Source organism: Manduca sexta, chromosome 9 (genome assembly GCF_014839805.1).
Source record: "Manduca sexta isolate Smith_Timp_Sample1 chromosome 9, JHU_Msex_v1.0, whole genome shotgun sequence".
Taxonomy (NCBI): Eukaryota; Metazoa; Arthropoda; class Insecta; order Lepidoptera; family Sphingidae; genus Manduca; species Manduca sexta.
The window spans coordinates 10,452,145-10,469,715 of record NC_051123.1 but is presented as its reverse complement, the minus strand read 5'-3'; the positions used below and the strand labels follow the sequence as shown (position 1 = coordinate 10,469,715).

Sequence of the window (17,571 nt, the reverse complement as noted above, 5' to 3'; positions counted from 1 at the left end):
CAAAAGAGAATTATAATATATATGGAAATAGAGAGCCTACTCGTTGGGTTTTGTGCCAATCGACATTACGGCTGCTTCATACTTGTGAGGTAGAGGGCGTTCGCGATTTTCGTTGCGTTTCACGATTCAGGTTTATTGTGTTTTATTATTTTGCAAACGGTTTTAAAAGTGCAGAAGACGGCAATCCAAGTATTAAAATACTTAGAAGCAGATCTGTATTTGCTATGCCGTCGTAGTATAATATTTCTGACATCTTATTTACAGTGTACTTCTATCATTATCAATACATAATAATTCGATAGTAATAAGATCTAAGAATAAGATCGTTAATCAGACAAACATCATATTGAAAATATTATTTTTATTTGATTTTTGCTATAACATTTTGTGTACAAAATGCTTATAGTAAGTACTAATGATATTCACATTCCATATTAGATTTACAAAGTATTACACCTCTATTAAGCTATGTAAGCGCTGATAATTTGATCTTAGTTATTAATTATATTCAATGGAAAAGTAAACGATACTACTTTAAAATAAACTGTAATACACTGTAAAATTCGAAATACTAAATAATAAAATATACTTAAAATTATTTTATGTCTAAAAATACATACTGTGACGAATAATAATTAACATTGATATTTATAATATGCTAAAACATTCTCAATTGTCAAACTATATTTTTATAACAATTGATTTAACTTTATAAAAAATATATGAATTCTTTTGTATTTCGATAATCATTTTAATGTATCATCAAATAAATATCAAGTATCAATGTTCAAATAAAAGAGAATTTATAATTTTTTATAAAAATTGCCTAATAATATACGATTCAATATAGAAATACATAAAAATTTACAAATCTAGAACAGCAATTAACTCTGAAACATACTAGCTAGCCATATTATTTATCTTTGTCTTCATCAAAAAGGAAATTCGGATTCTAGCATTATCTTTCTACACAAACAAGTGAAACTAATATTAACAAGAACAAACTTATTCTAAGCCAAACAAAATTATTTCACAAATAAGTCACGCTACTTTTAAAAATTGAAAATGTTCACTGGAAAAGAAATTAACATCAAGTTTACAATGATCATTATACTTATCCATAGAAAAAGGAACTATAAAGATTAGCATTCATTAAAATATACTTTCTTCGTCGTGCGAAGGTTGTTTTACTTATGATAATAATATAAAAATATTTTATGTAGATATCAAACAGATTAATTTAACAATTTGTTAAATAAGAAAGATTAAATAATTATAATAAGAACTGATTTAAAACAGGTCTATGAAACCGGGTAGTAATCAACAGCGAAATGCGAATGCGATACAAATTGCCAATACATATTAGATATATACCATAACAGTGGGTATATGATCTAAATAGAGTATGTACTAAAAAAAAGGAGAGATTCGAACAATTAACGCGATAAAAGCAAAATAATTTCGCACTTGTGTACATGATATTATCTTTAAATTGCCATCACTTAACTATTAATTATGGGTTACGTGGTGGTTAAATTACAACATACAATAAACACAAAATGAGCATTATGATCAAACAACGAAATCATAAATAAGTCGTATACAAAATGATAATTGTTACATAAAATATAAAGGAAGTAATGCGAATTGCTGCAGAAATGTAGGTACCGGTTGTAACATTAACAAAACATCAACTAAAGCAAGCAGGTCGACGCAGGAACGATTGAATATTTTCTGAACGATGCAATATTATTAGGCGACACAGAAGGTATATATTTTGTATAATAAATTAATCCTCTATCAACCTGGTATATCTGGTCCTTCGTTAATTTGACACCTGTATCACTAAAAGACTTCATCGAGCCAATTTGTAATTATATGTACAGTCATGATGCTATAGTGAATAGTGCGCCGTTTTATGTGCAATTTTGTTAGTCTATGACGCGTCTATTTGTAAAACGTCTTTGCCGGTGCCACACACAGACAAATATTAGAACACTTGTTTGAACTCATGTTTGGCACGGGTATTTGCGTATTTGTATTCTATTACAGACACTGACCAGAATTAAATTTTTTTATGGCTTTTTACTTTTTAGGTTTCCATATATAACCAGTTCTCATTCAAGCAACTCTATAACTTTGAACGCTTGATGTGTGGTCGTAAAAGCAATACCGAATGACAAGATAATACGTAAACATTTAAACAAACTTTGCACAAATACGAAAATTCCCGTGCCACACATGAGTTCAAATATTTTTGTTATCTGTGGCGCCGGCATAATATTATCTTTTGACATTGATAAATGACGATGTCTTAGTTTTTTTAATAAAAAGAAAGGTGGACCAAGGAACAACTTTATTCAACTGTATGTGTGACGTCATCAAGAATTTCTCGGTTTTTTATTTTTTTGTTTCTTTGAAATTAAGTATTCAAAAAATATGAAAAATACATAATCGTACTCAGAGTAGAAAAATTAAGAAATGGTATTTTTGTTTAAGGCACTTTAACATTTTGAAATGTTAATTTTACGCTGAAGCTGTTGTCCATGAAGGATACATCAGTAAAAGAATCACACTTGGACTTGATAATTTATCTATTTTAAACTCAAATCAAAGTCGTTTGCCCTTATGGTAATTTTAAAGGATCTTTTAGTATGGGACCGTAAACACTGTAGTCAAAAAGAAAATCAATCTTATGAGACTGCTAATCATTTTTGTAGATACATAGTCTATTTTTAAGATGGGACAGCAAGGGCAGCACCTTTTACCATTTAAATATGAACGTGAAAGATAAAAAATATCTGTATAAATAATAATAAACAATACGTGAACAAATAAAAGCGGCGTTGGCCTAGTTGATTGTGGAACAGACTGCCAAGACGAATGTCCGCAGGTTCAAATCCAAAGGCACACACCTCTGACTTCTCTAAAAATATGATGTGTATATTCTTTGTGAATTATCGCTTGCTTCAACGGTGAAGGAAAACATCGTGAGGAAACCTACAAACCTGGGAAATTCTCTAGAGGAATTTTCAAGGTTGTGTATCACTACTACTACGTTGTGACTATAGGTTATATATCATCACGCTATGATCAAAAGGAGCGGAGCAGTAATGAAAACTGTAGCAAAAGGGGGGAACTTTTTTAACTTTTGAGAGATTTAAACGAAAAACTATATCACGCGGGCGGAGCCGCGGGCAAAAGCTAGTTTACAATAAATAAAAATCGCTACACCCGTTCAATGAATTAAATAAATTGTTAAGTAAAAGTGTGAAATCTACTAACTGACGACATTCTGCTGGAATTCTGCTCTTGCCGTTAAATGTTCAGCCGCAACAGCTCATAAACGGGGTTGTTATTTGTCCTTTAACGCGTATTATGTCATGTTACCAGTATTTTCCTTTCCGTAAATATACAGCTTTAGTTACATCTTTCTTTAACCAACTCTGTTATGGGACCGACATTAACGGGTGCCTGGTCGCATGTTGTGTTGACTACGTCAAGCCCAGCATCAATGGCATCTTCCAAGACAGTTCGTATTAATATTTTTAGCTCTATCTTATTAAGTCCATTTGTGAAATAATATGCTATTGGCTGATTAAAATATTTTTTATGCCTTTTATTATAAAAAACCAAAGCGTAGTTAGAAAAAGAGCATTTTTAATGTGAAGCAAACTCTTGTATCTTTGTATGGATCATATGACACAGACAAAAGACCAAAGCAAAAACAATCTTTTTCCTTTATTTCCAACAGTGGAAAATTATAGGATTTATTCCTGCGATTATATTAATTTGGCTTTTACAGTTCTTGATGATGGTAGAGTAAAATACTTGCATAAAAGTTTGTAATATTTAGGACGTTTTTTGAATAAAGACAATGACAATTTTTTTCCTCTGGTGAAAATCGTCTTCCCTTCGCTTTCGTAAATGTTTTATATTTTTTGGAATAAACCAATTTGAGTATTGTATACCGCGTGTCTTCGGGACCTACTTGTAAGGCAGTAGATATGGTCCGAAAATACTCTAGTAATATCTGAAAAATAAAAAATTAATGAATATTACTGTTCGAGCAAGGAAAAGTAACTTGTTGAGTAGGACATATAAGAAGCGGTACATTTGTCCCGTACATAACGTCAAAAAGGAAGAGTGGCTCAAAATTATATATTGTACTACTTTAAACTTTATGTCGCGGCAGTCGCGTTACTCATTCTCCGTGGTTAACTATAGGACGAGGACAGAGAGGTAGACAATTACAATAGGACGTTATTTTACAATGAACATTATGGTACTGCGTTTCGAGTCGCGAGTCAGAGGAAAGTATTTTGAGTGTTATCATTACAAAATACTGTAAGGCGCACATTAAAGCGCCTCGCCTCAGTACGCCTCGCCTAATTTGAAGTAGGACATTGTACCGGCTCAATGTTAAAATGAGGCTACTCTTACAAACTCGTTTTCATGTCATGTCCTACCCAATTCTAATTAGTAACTATACGTTATCAAATATAGGATAATAATTTTGACAGCTCCTTCACATGAAGTTTCGTATTTTTTTTCGGTAAAATTTACTACAGGTAATATCATATTTTATTTTGAAGTGCCACTAATTATCATAATGAACAATCACGGACTATCGCAAATCCCCATTGAAATAAAATAAATCGATAATATAAAAATTTGCATTTAGATTTAATTATATTATTTTTGCAAATATTCCAGTTGTTTGTAATTTATCACATTTATTGGTAAAAAAATCTATAATTAATATATCTAATGTTTTCACGATTTAAATAGTTAACACAATGATAACTGCAAGTGGTGTAGGGTTTAAAAAAAACATAAATGGAAATGGCTTACCAATAATAAATAGATAATTCAATAAAAAATATTTATATCATCTGAACATACCAAATAATTATGCAACTATCGATATCAAGTTTTATAAAAATGGTAATCGATAATCGAATACGTTCAATAACGATTATACCTTAGCCTCATCATTAGTGTGATTTGTCAAAATTAACATCCTAAATTTTAAAAAGTTTTAGTAAACATTTTCACAACTTTAAGTAAGATATGTATATAGCATTACCGGTGAGATATGTGCTTCTTTCGGCCATTAAATCCATGTTTTCATGAAATGAATATCCGGTGTATAATGTTCTGTAACATAATTCGATATGAGAGACATGAACGGACAGAAAAGTGAAAGCCGAGATCTTTAGAGAAGATTTTCTCGTAGTGTCACGCACGTTAAAAGCCCTTCCCGCTAGAAAAATGCCTAAATAACAGTATCGATGCATAGCACTGTCTATTTTATATTCAGATTCACAATTAAAATACTATCCAGGGGATAAAAGCACCCAGCCTATCTTATATTATTGCAACTTTGTCCGTGTGCCAAATTCGCTTAGCACACATATATTATACACACATTATAAAAAAATTAAATAAAATTATATTAGTAAGCACTCAGGCTGCTGTTGTGCTGTCGCCTGTACTTTTAGTCCCAACTTACATACTTTTTTTAATACGGTGGCATGTAACCACGGCAATATCCCTTTTTTTAGTTACTTTTTCCAATTAACAAAGCTAATAGAAATGTTACCTCATCTGAATTCACTCTATTACTAACTGTCCAAAATGCGTAGCCAACTGTGAGCCCGCTGCGTGAACGCTACGCACCCACGGCTTGTTCGCTGCACGCCCGCCGCGAATTTACAGCGAATTCATTATGCATTTGATATATCAGTGTGATATATCGTATGCCGTCAGTGTGATATATTTAAGGGTACAACATCTAGTCTAAGCACTTTTAAGGAGATATATAATATATAAGTATCTGAATCAGTTCAACCTGTAAATTTCTTGGCGCAACATGTGGAAAACATATTACCTAGATTCAAAGTGGGAAATGTAGTTCTACATAAAGCACCAATATATAATTTATAACAGCTCTCAAAGTGCTTATGTATATGTGTACCGCAAGTTTTTTATGTATATTCTTGTCCTCTGTTAAGAGTTTTGTCGAGAACTTTAATTCAAACTTGAAACCTTTTGTCCTGCCAGGATTTCCACCTATAACTAGTTGCTTTAGGGACATAATGTAATGGTCCTGAAAAATAATACAATAATTTATTAAAATATAATAAATAATAAATGATGCCATGTATTTATAACACAATACAAATGCAAGGAATTAGTCCATTAGAGATACAGCTCTGAAATTTGTTTATTCAATAGTCAAACCAAAATAAGTATATTAAACCAAGATGACGTAATAACGACAATCTTGTCTACCAACAGATTTTTCATAGTTTAAAATCAAAATGAATATCGCATAATTTTAAGGTATGCAGATTCCCACACGTATTTTAAAAAGACTATTTAAATGAGCAGATTTCGCCATCGCGGTGACTGAGTAAATATTATGTACGATTTTAATGAGTACTATCGATATTATTTTTATAAAAAATATAAATGTCATTTACCATCAATCGCACAACCAAGATAACATGAGACATTTTGTCCAAATATTTTATCAGTTCCTTATCGCGTGCAAAACAAATAACAAAGCCCGGGGTGAATTAGTAAGAAGGCAGCGGTGGTCCGTTTGAATAAGCAAAGTTCTTTCATTATTGAGGAAATCGTAATCGAACTTATCGCACACAAACTGCAATGGGAAATTTGAAAATTTTCAACCGGAATTCAAATTACGGAAACAAGGCGATATTGCCACTTAATGCAATAAATATTTTAACATGCTTATGAGAAAATAGATATGTAATTTATTGGAAACTAGAATAAAATTTAAAAAGTATGCGTTGTTTTGTTTATAATTGTATTAATAAAATGGAAAAATTAAATTAAGCTTCAGTTGTCATGTTACAACAAAAGGAGAACTTTAATATTTTACCATTTAATAACAATCATCAGATATTGTGGCAACTCGTTTGAAATTGTGTCAGACGACTTGCCACAATCTCTGTCATTGTGTCAGTCAATTTTTATCGTATTTCGTTCGGAATTTTCAGTAATGCATATTTTTTAATTAATTAAAATAGCCTCTGACATTTGTTTTTATGTTTTTACTTATCTAATTTAATTACGTACATAATTATTTTATAAATAGGGATAAAAGGCATGATTAGTGTTTTGAAAACTTATTCTCCAGTGTCATCTAACTGAAAGTATCTTACAACAAAATTAATTTGAGGTTAGACCAAAAACAAATAGAGTGACTGTTTGAGAGTGACATACCCCTGAGGGAAGTGAATCATACCTCATTGCGAACCAGTTTTAAGTTCATTCTTTTATGAATGAATGACTAATCGTATTTAAATGTCGCTCTACCTAACCGCTCTATACGAACAAAACAGGAAAGCGTCTTGACGCTGCGTCAATTGGAACGGCTAGTTGTTGTATACTGATGGGACCATAAAGATTTTGTTATTCTGGGCCACTATATTTAAAATTGTAGACGAAATTTCAATGAAACTAATTTAACTTCCCAAGAAATCTTTGCCTAAAGATGGTTGAAAACATCTATCTATACTTATAATAAATCCGTAGAGAGGTCAATTCTGTACATGAAATATATTTCCAAAATAACTATCAGGGGGTGATTAGGGATCGATACTGATGCCAAAAATGCAATTTGTAAAATTTTTGTCTGTCTGTCTGTCTGTCTGTATAACCGTTATAGAAACAAAAACTACTCGACGGATTTTAACGAAACTTGGTACAATTATTTTTCATACTCCTGAACTGGTTATAGTATACTTTTCATCACGCTACAATTAATAGGAGCAGAGCAGTGAAGGGAAATGTTGGGAAAACGGGAGAAGTTACTCCATTCTTTAAGCTTCCGTCGCGTGTGCAACCTTAATGGTTAAAACTACACAGAAATCATGTATGACGGAAATGTTCTCCTTAAAATTATATAAAAAATATCCCACGACAGCATATGTCTATCTTTTATGGTTGACTCACAATAACACGTAACTCCCGATAACTTAGCAATTCGAAGCTTTCTCATTATATTTGTCTACTCTTACGTTTATAACACTCTTAGTCATCCCTAATTAAAAAAGTTAACATAATTAAATATTCCATAAAAAAGAATCATAGAAATCGGTATAGAAACACTAAAGTTATACATGAAATACATGAAATACGCTAATAATAAGCCATCACGCGTGAATACTGAATCATGCTATAAGGATTATTTTTGTATATATATAAGGTCGCGAACGCACAGGCAGGCGGCTTGCTTGGCACCTAGAGGCTAGCGAATCACCTAGCGAGTAGCTTCGTAAAACGAACATTCTCGAACGTTCGCGACCGGTTCCATTTTTGAAGTCCGAAATACACGCGGGCGAAGCTGCGGGCGGAAGCTAGTTCTAAATATATTTGTTTGATAGATCAGAGTAAATATTTATTTTAAGTATACCCTCCAGATAATTTCAATCTAAAATATGTTTATAAATTCAGTAACTTCTTTATTGGATAAAGTTTTAAAATAATGTTATTGTAGTCTTCTAATTTTATATTGTTATTAACTCATAACTACTAAGTTTTAGAAGAAAAGAAAAAGAAGACTTAAATAATCTGCTTTCTTATTCATTATTAAATTAGTGTCGAGCAAGATTTTGCAGAACCGTAGATTTTTCTCGAATGTTATTGTTTCTTAGTAATCTGCTAGTGTATTGTCGCCCTACAAACTACGGCTTCACTGACTCATAGCAAATCAACTTATCTGCGACTTATTTGAACTATGTAATGTATGTCTGATTGTTTAATACTATTAAAATATGTTTACGCCAGTCTACGTTATATAATAGTATAAAAATATACACTATATAATTTAGCTTTTGAATAATTTTATTTCAGTTCGGTCATAATAGAATATCAAATTAAATCTTTATTAACAATTTATGATACAGTGGATCTTATAAAATGTTTTTTTAAATGTATATAACTATATTATACTTATAACACAATTCCAGTATTGAAAATATTCTGCCGAACGATAAATTAGTTATTTTCACATAATAAATGTCCAAGTTGATTCAAAGGATTTCTTTAAAGTTAATCGTAAGATAATGTTAAGACAGACTCTATTTCAAAAACCTTTGCACTTTATATCTTAACGAACCGTCTGCTTTGTTTGTGAATGAATCATTGTTTATACAGAAATTATAACTAAGTTTGTGCGTAATAGTATAACGCAAGTAAGTCATGTCAAAACATAAACTATTCATCCGAACTTCCTTATACATTAATGTAATTAATTAATTTTAGTCTTATGTCGGTTTATGAGTAATACTTATTTGTATGAATTTACAGAATAAAGGATACTGAGGAATAAGGAATGTATTCAATTTAATACCGAGGAAATTAGAATAAGTTTCAAATAGAATAATAGCCTTAACATTTCAAATCGCTTGTCATAAATTACAAGAAGTATTCAATTCGAAACATTTCTAGAGTCTTCGAAATTCTTCCAGTAAAAGGTCCCTCATATCCACCGACACATGAACATAAATTGATTTAAATTGACTTACGTAATAGATGTAATCTCACGCAGTCTCGAGTCGAGACAAATGGTCTGATTGCCATGTCGTGAATCGTGATTCCTTGTTAGTTATCTTGGTAGTGAGTGACGCGACGAGCAGTTTGCTCGTCTGATGTTGCTGCTTATAATATATGAACAGCATCCAAGAACGAACATTTAGAAGTTACAATTAGAGCATACTGCGTAAAACCGCTATACAATTGGATAACAAGCTGGCCGCTCGCCTGAAGGGAAACGGATGTTCGTAATGAGTATCGACAGCGTACAGAAATTTCTACGATGGTAAGCGATACGACAGCCCATAACCAGTAGAAACACCATTTAACTCTTTAAATTACAAAATATTGTTTAATATTCCACTGCGCTCGCCATCCTGAGATATGAGATGTTATTTAAGTCTTATTATGTCCAGTAGTTACACTGGTAACAATGTTCTTCAAACCGGAACACAACAGTGACTTCACACTGCTGCTTGCTTATTATCTTTAATTCAAGCTGTAAATAAATGATTAATGATCCTCTATTATCCGACGTGTCTAAATAGGTAACTTACAAAATTGATTAGCGTGACCGAGTTTACAAACAAACAAAATGATGTTAGCTTTGTTACTGGTAATAGAAAGTCGGATAGTACCAACAAAAACAACCCAAATAAATTTTCTACAAGTAACAATATAAAAAAATATTCTCGGAATTCAGCATGACGCGCCTTCGAAAGGTCAAAGCATGTTTACAAGTATAATATGAATACAACTTCATAATGGATGGATAGGCGGTCGTACCGACAGTTCAAACTTGACCGTTGAGAGCAGTGCACGTTTATTCTATTTTTAAATTACGATTCAAAATGATGCTGCCAGTTTTTGGAGTGTTGTTGGCTGCATGTGGAGGCGTCTTAAGTCACACCTATCATCTAGGAGCATGTCCAATAGTGGAGCCGATGCCTGGATTTGAGATGAATAAGGTAATCAGTCATCATTTAATAGAGGTCCGGGGGTCAATTACGAATCTATGTTGCGTTATTGTAATTTTGAAGTCGCATTAACGGAACTGCGAAGAAAAATAACCGGTGTTACGTATCCGAACGTAAATATATATATATATATATATATATATATATATATATATATATATATATATATATATATATATATATATATATATTTTACGTTCGTTTTTATAAGTCGTTATTGTTTAACCTTTTTATCGATACTAATTTAAATTATATTTAACAACTTGCCTTGGTGTTCGCAAACCCTTTTTTGTATGGGTGGAATAGTACCTAAATTCGTAATAAAATTTGTTCAACTACTTTTGTGGCTGTAGGTAAAGAGTTACCTTTTGTCTATTGAAAATTTATTGGCGCAAATTTATTTTCTAAGAATGGAATTCGCAGAAAAGTTAACATTTTAATTTCCTCTCTATTGATAAGAAATATATTTATGTACGTATGAACAAATTAAAGATGACGTTTGTTTTGTTCTTCTATAACTTAAACATGTTATTTCTCATAATAAGATAGACTATTTAAAGATTTTATCTGATTTAACAATGCGTTATGTGGCCTTCTTTTTTAAAGCCTTGAATTTTTTATGGTCCGTAATTTGTTTTTTTGTAGTATCAGCACGAATTTTTAAAGAAGCGAAAGCTATTGTGGCTGCTTTGAAAGGTATAAATTACTACAAAATGTAAACCTGGTTACGAATAGCGATAATAATGTTGATTTAATTAGCTATTAGTTGTCGTCAAGCAGGCCCAAATTTTTTTCTTACAAAAAGTAAACAAAATATTTTTTTTCGTGTAGATAAGTTTGTTAAAACCGCATTTTTAGGAGAAACTTGATCTACGAATATAATTATTTAATACAATTAGCATCCTGTACAGCTATAATGGAATTTCCTTTCCATTCTTTCATTCCTCAGAATGTTGATTTATACAGACATCAATTTAGACGTATATAGAGGATATGTTTATGGATCCGCCAAATTCGATGACCATACAAAACGGAACACAATAACTCTTAATTAGCATTAGCCACAGAACGTTTACTAGCCTACCCCAATAGTCTATTAGGTATAGATTACCTATTCCATTCATTGTGAGCCTATTTACCAGTGGCGAAAGGTGCAATATTCCGTAAAGGAACCCGTCACAACATACATCCATTCGTCCTCGGAATGTTAGCCGGCTAACATGACAGTTGCGCGAAACACGCGAAACTCGATCTTATAGTACAGATCTTATAGATCTTAAACTCGATCGAAAAAATAAGGTCGAGTTTCGCGCAACTGTCATGTTAGCCGGCTAACATGTCAAGCATGCATGGATTTAATAGTTGCCAATATGGATTAATGCGTTCTGAAAATCATTCTAATTATAATTAGATTCCTATTTCTACGTCAATTCTACACAAAGGGAAGCCGGCAGGTATCCGATTATAAGGACTCTCGCCATCCCGGTAAAGTCATTGTTAAAGTAGTAGTGATGGCTTTACTATGGCTTTGTCAATTTTCTTTGTAAATCATAGAAATGGATTAATACTTTATGACTAATGACGTGTTGAATAACAAACGACCTGATTATTTAGGTTAGTTGTGCAAAGAAAATCAGCAATACAAGCTCATTGCGTAAATAAAACAGAACGATACGATGAATACACATCTGTGTTGATCGTGTTAGTACTTAGGTACCTACTACGTTGTGTGTGAGTATTTCTGGGGAGCCTACCTACCTATTTAGTCTATCGGTATCACTTTGTCTATTTACTATCACGCATCAGTATAAATGTGAATAAATATAGTAATCTATAGAGATAGTACGAGCGGTTGAAGTACATTGTGCCCAGTTTCATTACTGGACTATATGAGTTGTGACATGACTAATGACTTGACGTCAATATTGAAGAAGAGTGACTAGCTCTTAGGTAGTTTGTATTAAGGTTTTAAGTTGCCTAACTACTGTTTACAAGCAGGCGTGGCCGAAAAGCCTCCTCAAATAGCCATAGGTTTACAAAAAACTTAAATTACTGATCCAAAAAATCCCTACTTCTAGAAAATAAAAACATCAACAGTATTACTGATATTCTAAGAACACGCACTCGATTTACAAGAACCGCTTCACAAAAAGGTTATGCACGAATTGGTTAAACGGTATTTTATACAAGAAAGTACAATGCACTTTGACGCCTATTTTATGAGCGATAAATGATAGTGTGTGCGACGGTTTTTGATACTGGCAACTGAGTCAAAGTTCCAACAGTGTCATTAGACGTGAATGATCATCTTACTGACACACTTATGTGTCTTGTTTAAATTATTATCAATTAAATAAACATACGTAAAAGCGGCGATAGCCTAGTTTGTTGTGGAACGGACTGCTCAGACGAATGTCCGCAGGTTCAAATCCGAAGGGCACACACCTCTGACTTTTCTAAAAAAATATGTGTGTATGCTTTGTGAATTTCTCTTGCTTTAAGGGCAAAGGAAAATATCGTGAGGAAACCTGCATACCTAAAAAATTCTCTATAGGAATTTTCGAGGGTGTGTGAAGTCTACCAATCCGCACTGGGCCAGCGTCGTGGACTAAGGCCTAACCCCTCTCAGTAGTAGAGGAGGCCCGTGCCCAACAGTGGGACAGTATATAATACAGGGCTGATATCAAATATACCTACATCGTATTATATTCAGGGGACGATTAATAAAAAGTAAAAAAAAAACATTTTCCCACCCATTTATACCTATTATTTTAGGCAACATTAACTATATATTCTTGAAATGAATATATTATCTACATACTTATTCTTAATGTTATCTTTGATTGATGATCAAGTGGCTAGATACCTTTTGTATTTTATAAAAGTATTAATTACTTAGTTTAATTTAAAAGTAGGTATTTACAATGTCAACTTTTGGTATTATCTGCGCACTTTATTTAGTTCTCAACAATTCGGAGTGCTGACCACCAGACAATGTGGTTATTATGAAATCGAAGTATGTATACTCGAGTACGGATAATATTACGTTTATAAAAACTGCATTGTTCGTTCAAAAGGTTATTGTTCTTGCAGTTTTATAACATATTGTATGACATAATAATAACATGATAATTCTGCAGTGTGTTTTTTCCGTCTGTACTTTTGCTTATTCATTTCAAGTATTGACTTACGGATAACAACGCATCTTTGTCCACAGCATAGAACGGAAATACCAAATATTTTCGCCTACTACAACGCTTGTTTATATAGATATTAACAAAAAGTTTGTTTTGTTTCTGCAATGCATGTATAATTGGAGATATTTATTAATATTTTTTCTTATTACTTGCGGGGTGACAAAAATTATTTAAGAGTTATAATGACAATGAAGTAATGACACCCACAGCCGCCTCTAGTGCCACCCGTGTGCTAAACAGTGCCGGATTTATATTTATTATGAGTGTAGGCCACTTTATTTGCGCCGCCCTATGTTGGTAAGCTTATGTATGTAGGTTTCTAAAATACTTAATAATTTTCCATTTGTTTTTAATATGGAAGCCACTAAAGTTAAATAATCGAATGATTAACTTAATCGAGTGAGCGTCCTCTGAAATCTGCCGCCCTTAAGAGGCTACCGTCCACAGGCCGCGGCCTATTTACAAATCCAGGACTGGTGCTAAACCAGTGCGAGTACCTACAAGTCGTATATTTTTTTCTAGATGCTTGGCGTCTGGTATGTTATACAAAAGACATCGACAGCGTCGCATTGCATTACATATAACTTCACGAAGTCCGAAGAGCCCGGTAAATACAATTTGGAGCAAGTTTCTCAACACTTCATACTGGGACTGACGCCTTTGAAACATGACTACAGGTAAATATTTTTATGAACATTTTAAGTAATCCATATTTGTCTTAACTTATCGCCTAGTAAGTATTGGATTTTATAGGAAGATAATTCTTGATTATATTATGACATTATGGACCGTCGTATATATGCAATGATATATGGCGGAGCGCAGCGCACAGTATTTTTTACTGTTAAACTATTATTGACATTGTCTTCATTGAAATAATATTCAAAATCGAAGAAATTACATTACATTGTTGAATGTTCTGTCACACATCTGAACAAATAAATATAGCATTCATTTGGATAGCGTTGCATAATGTGTACTATAATAATATTATTATTAAATATTGCCTTTAACAATTTGCATAATATTATCAAGTATTGTCTTTAACAATACTTTACGTTTTGGGACATTTCTTTTGAATTGAGGTCATCGCAATGATAAATATAATATATCTGTTACTGTATATGATTACTGACCATTTTTACAGATATTCTGGAGTGCTATCTGTTCCCGACCCGTCAGTTCCTGCTAGGATGAAAGTCAGGTTCCCGTTAAGTGAGTAATTTTTTTATTTCCCAAGTTAATTATTTTATGCATAAGTTTTTGGCACACCTGCATCGAAAACAAATTGATATGTCATATTGATTCACCTGTATAGGTGTTTCAACATCAATTGTTTTATAACAATAACAGCATACATAAAAGCATACGCTTTTATTGTTACGGTAGTTTGTATTGTATTATATAATAGTTATCAGAAAAGTTGGTGCCATTGATGAATAAAATAAAATAAATTGTATATACAGAAAATTATTCTCTTTTACCTACCTACGAAATGAGTAACTGATCACAGTTTGAATTTGGTTTTAAAGCATATCATGTGCATGTATAACATTTATAAGGGTTAGAGCGTTTAAAGCGTTCACGTGGAAGACCAATGTGGTTGAATAACCTGCCTTGCGTCAGCCTATCAATTGTAGGAACAAGTTAAAAACACAATTTTGATAAATAAGTACAATCTATCAAGGCCTTATTCCCGAAATGGTAGTCAGAGCTGGAACCACAGCAGTTTGGCGATCCTACTATAATATCGGGTAGAATTTCTAGACTTTGGGCTGATGACTAGAAAATCCATATATATTTATTGTGAGTATAGACTGTAGGCCAATTTATTTCTGCCGCCCCATGTATACTTAATAATTTTCCATTTGTTTGTATTATGGAAGGCACTAAAGTTAAATAAACGAATGATTAAGTAAATCGAGTGTCCCTAAGAGGCTGCCGCATATAGGCCGCGGCCTGTACGGCCTATCTACAAATCCAAGACTGCGAAAGACCATTGGATTTACGTGCTTACAGTCATAATAACTAACACTATATAATGGTATTTGTGCAGGCGTGGCCGGCTCAGCGAGCTACACGATCCTGGGGACCGACTACTCCACCTACGCCGCCATATTCACGTGCCAGAAACTCGCGTTCGCCCACAGGAGGTCCGCCACCATTCTCTCCAGAACCAAGGAGCTTGACAGGATGTTCGTTGATAAGGTAATTATTTATTGATTGACGTGTATATAGATAATGTTATCTATTACAAAAGTGACGTGGGGAAGTGAATGATGGAATATTGTCTATAATAAGGTTTATAATGTATCATATGTAATCTAGCTATAATGCTTTTAATTTAAATATAGACTTTATGAACTTTAGGCATGTGTTTTATATGTGCATGTGCATTATAATTACAAATGCTAGATACTGAAGTAAGGTAAAGGAACTACTGATGGACTACTTAATTTTAAAATCTTCATAAAGTAATAAAGAAATAGCTTTGATTAAATTGCATCATACCACTACGTATTATAAAGTTAAATAATGAAAGAATAGCTATATCAAATCGATAGCGGACGAAAGGTTGTGGCTTACAATAGATGCCTTTATCTATTTTTTTCAACAGATGCGAACGAAGCTGTCCTCATTCGGCGTTGATCCTTACGATCTATCGATCATCTCCCAAAACAACTGCCCCAAACATCCCGACGGCGCCACTGAGGGAGTGAACATCAATATCAACCCTGATACGTTCTCCTCGCACAACATCGGCGAGGCGGTCAGGAAGACTGGTGGAGTCATCGGTAAGTTACCATCCGGTACTTTGATAATTGAATGAATGAAACCTTCTAATCGAATTTTCGATCACGGCGGCCAGATCATCCAGGTGCGCAGGAAATATTATAGGGCACAAGTGTTTGCGCAATACACAAGCACTCTCTGTATCTTCACTCTCATAGTACGGTGAAACGGCTATCCGACATGACCAGTGAGAGATCAGGCGCAGGAGGCGGCGGGTATCACATTGCCACCTTCCTGCTTCCGAGCTGCGACTGAGTAATGAGTTTAAGATTGCGGACGGGGCCCCGAGAAAAACTAGTCTTATTTCTTAGCGTATTAGAAATGTGAATGTATGCGTACGTTTCATTACTTCCAGCATTTTGACTGTGATACTAAGTTTTATACGAAATAATACTTACTGAACTGTACTGCTATATTGATATTTTTTTCAAACTTTTGTCGTATATTAGATACTTATTAAGAAGCACTCTGAATAATGTAATATTATTTTCCAGCCGATGGTGTAGAATACGTAGTAGACGCCGGTAAGAAGGTGTACCACAAAGTAGCCAGCAGCAAGGAGGATCTCACCGAGCCGCCAATAAGTCATAATGGTTATGAAGTACGGCCTCTTGAAGCCGACGCAGAATGGCTTCCTTGAACACCTTCAATATAAAACTGTAATACTCATTGAATCGACATAGAGAATGAATGCTGTTAAATGTTTTCAGTGTGAAAGAGATAGAGTGAATGTGCGGCTAACATTTGTATAAAACGAAGTTCCGCCAATTAGTTGTCTTTTATTCATTGATCATGGAAAAGAGAAATAAATATGTCATTTTATAGCTGAGTTTTATAGAATGGGCAAATTTGCGTTTTTCAGTTCATTCTCTAAGTCATGATTTTTAGTAACCAAAGAGTATGATTACTCAATAAATAAGTTATATTTTTATCTGTAGTTTTAATCGAAGAAAGCAAGTCCTTTAGCCACTATGATTCCAAGTTGAATTACTTACATCTCTTCAGTATTTAAATTAGCCTCAAACCATAAAAAA

The 17,571-nt window shown here is 33.1% G+C and overlaps 1 protein-coding gene across 1 annotated transcript; it reads left to right on the top strand.

The window, feature by feature from the left end:
* The first annotated feature begins 10,321 nt into the window (after positions 1-10,321).
* Positions 10,322-17,305, top strand: LOC119188872 (apolipoprotein D-like). Its single transcript, XM_037436968.1, has 6 exons — positions 10,322-10,538; positions 14,267-14,421; positions 14,892-14,959; positions 15,801-15,952; positions 16,362-16,539; positions 17,032-17,305. Exons 1-6 carry the CDS (start codon positions 10,422-10,424, stop codon positions 17,175-17,177), a joined length of 816 nt encoding a protein of 271 aa, XP_037292865.1. The 5' UTR covers positions 10,322-10,421; the 3' UTR covers positions 17,178-17,305.
* Positions 17,306-17,571: the final 266 nt, after the last annotated feature.

Excerpts from the sequence above, each read along its gene's own strand:
- LOC119188872 (XM_037436968.1), top strand. The coding sequence starts at position 10,422 with ATGATGCTGCCAGTTTTTGGAGTGTTGTTGGCTGCATGTGGAGGCGTC. Across the intron at positions 14,422-14,891 it reads CCTTTGAAACATGACTACAG|ATATTCTGGAGTGCTATCTG; the intron begins GTAAATATTTTT and ends CCATTTTTACAG. Across the intron at positions 16,540-17,031 it reads GAAGACTGGTGGAGTCATCG|CCGATGGTGTAGAATACGTA; the intron begins GTAAGTTACCAT and ends ATTATTTTCCAG.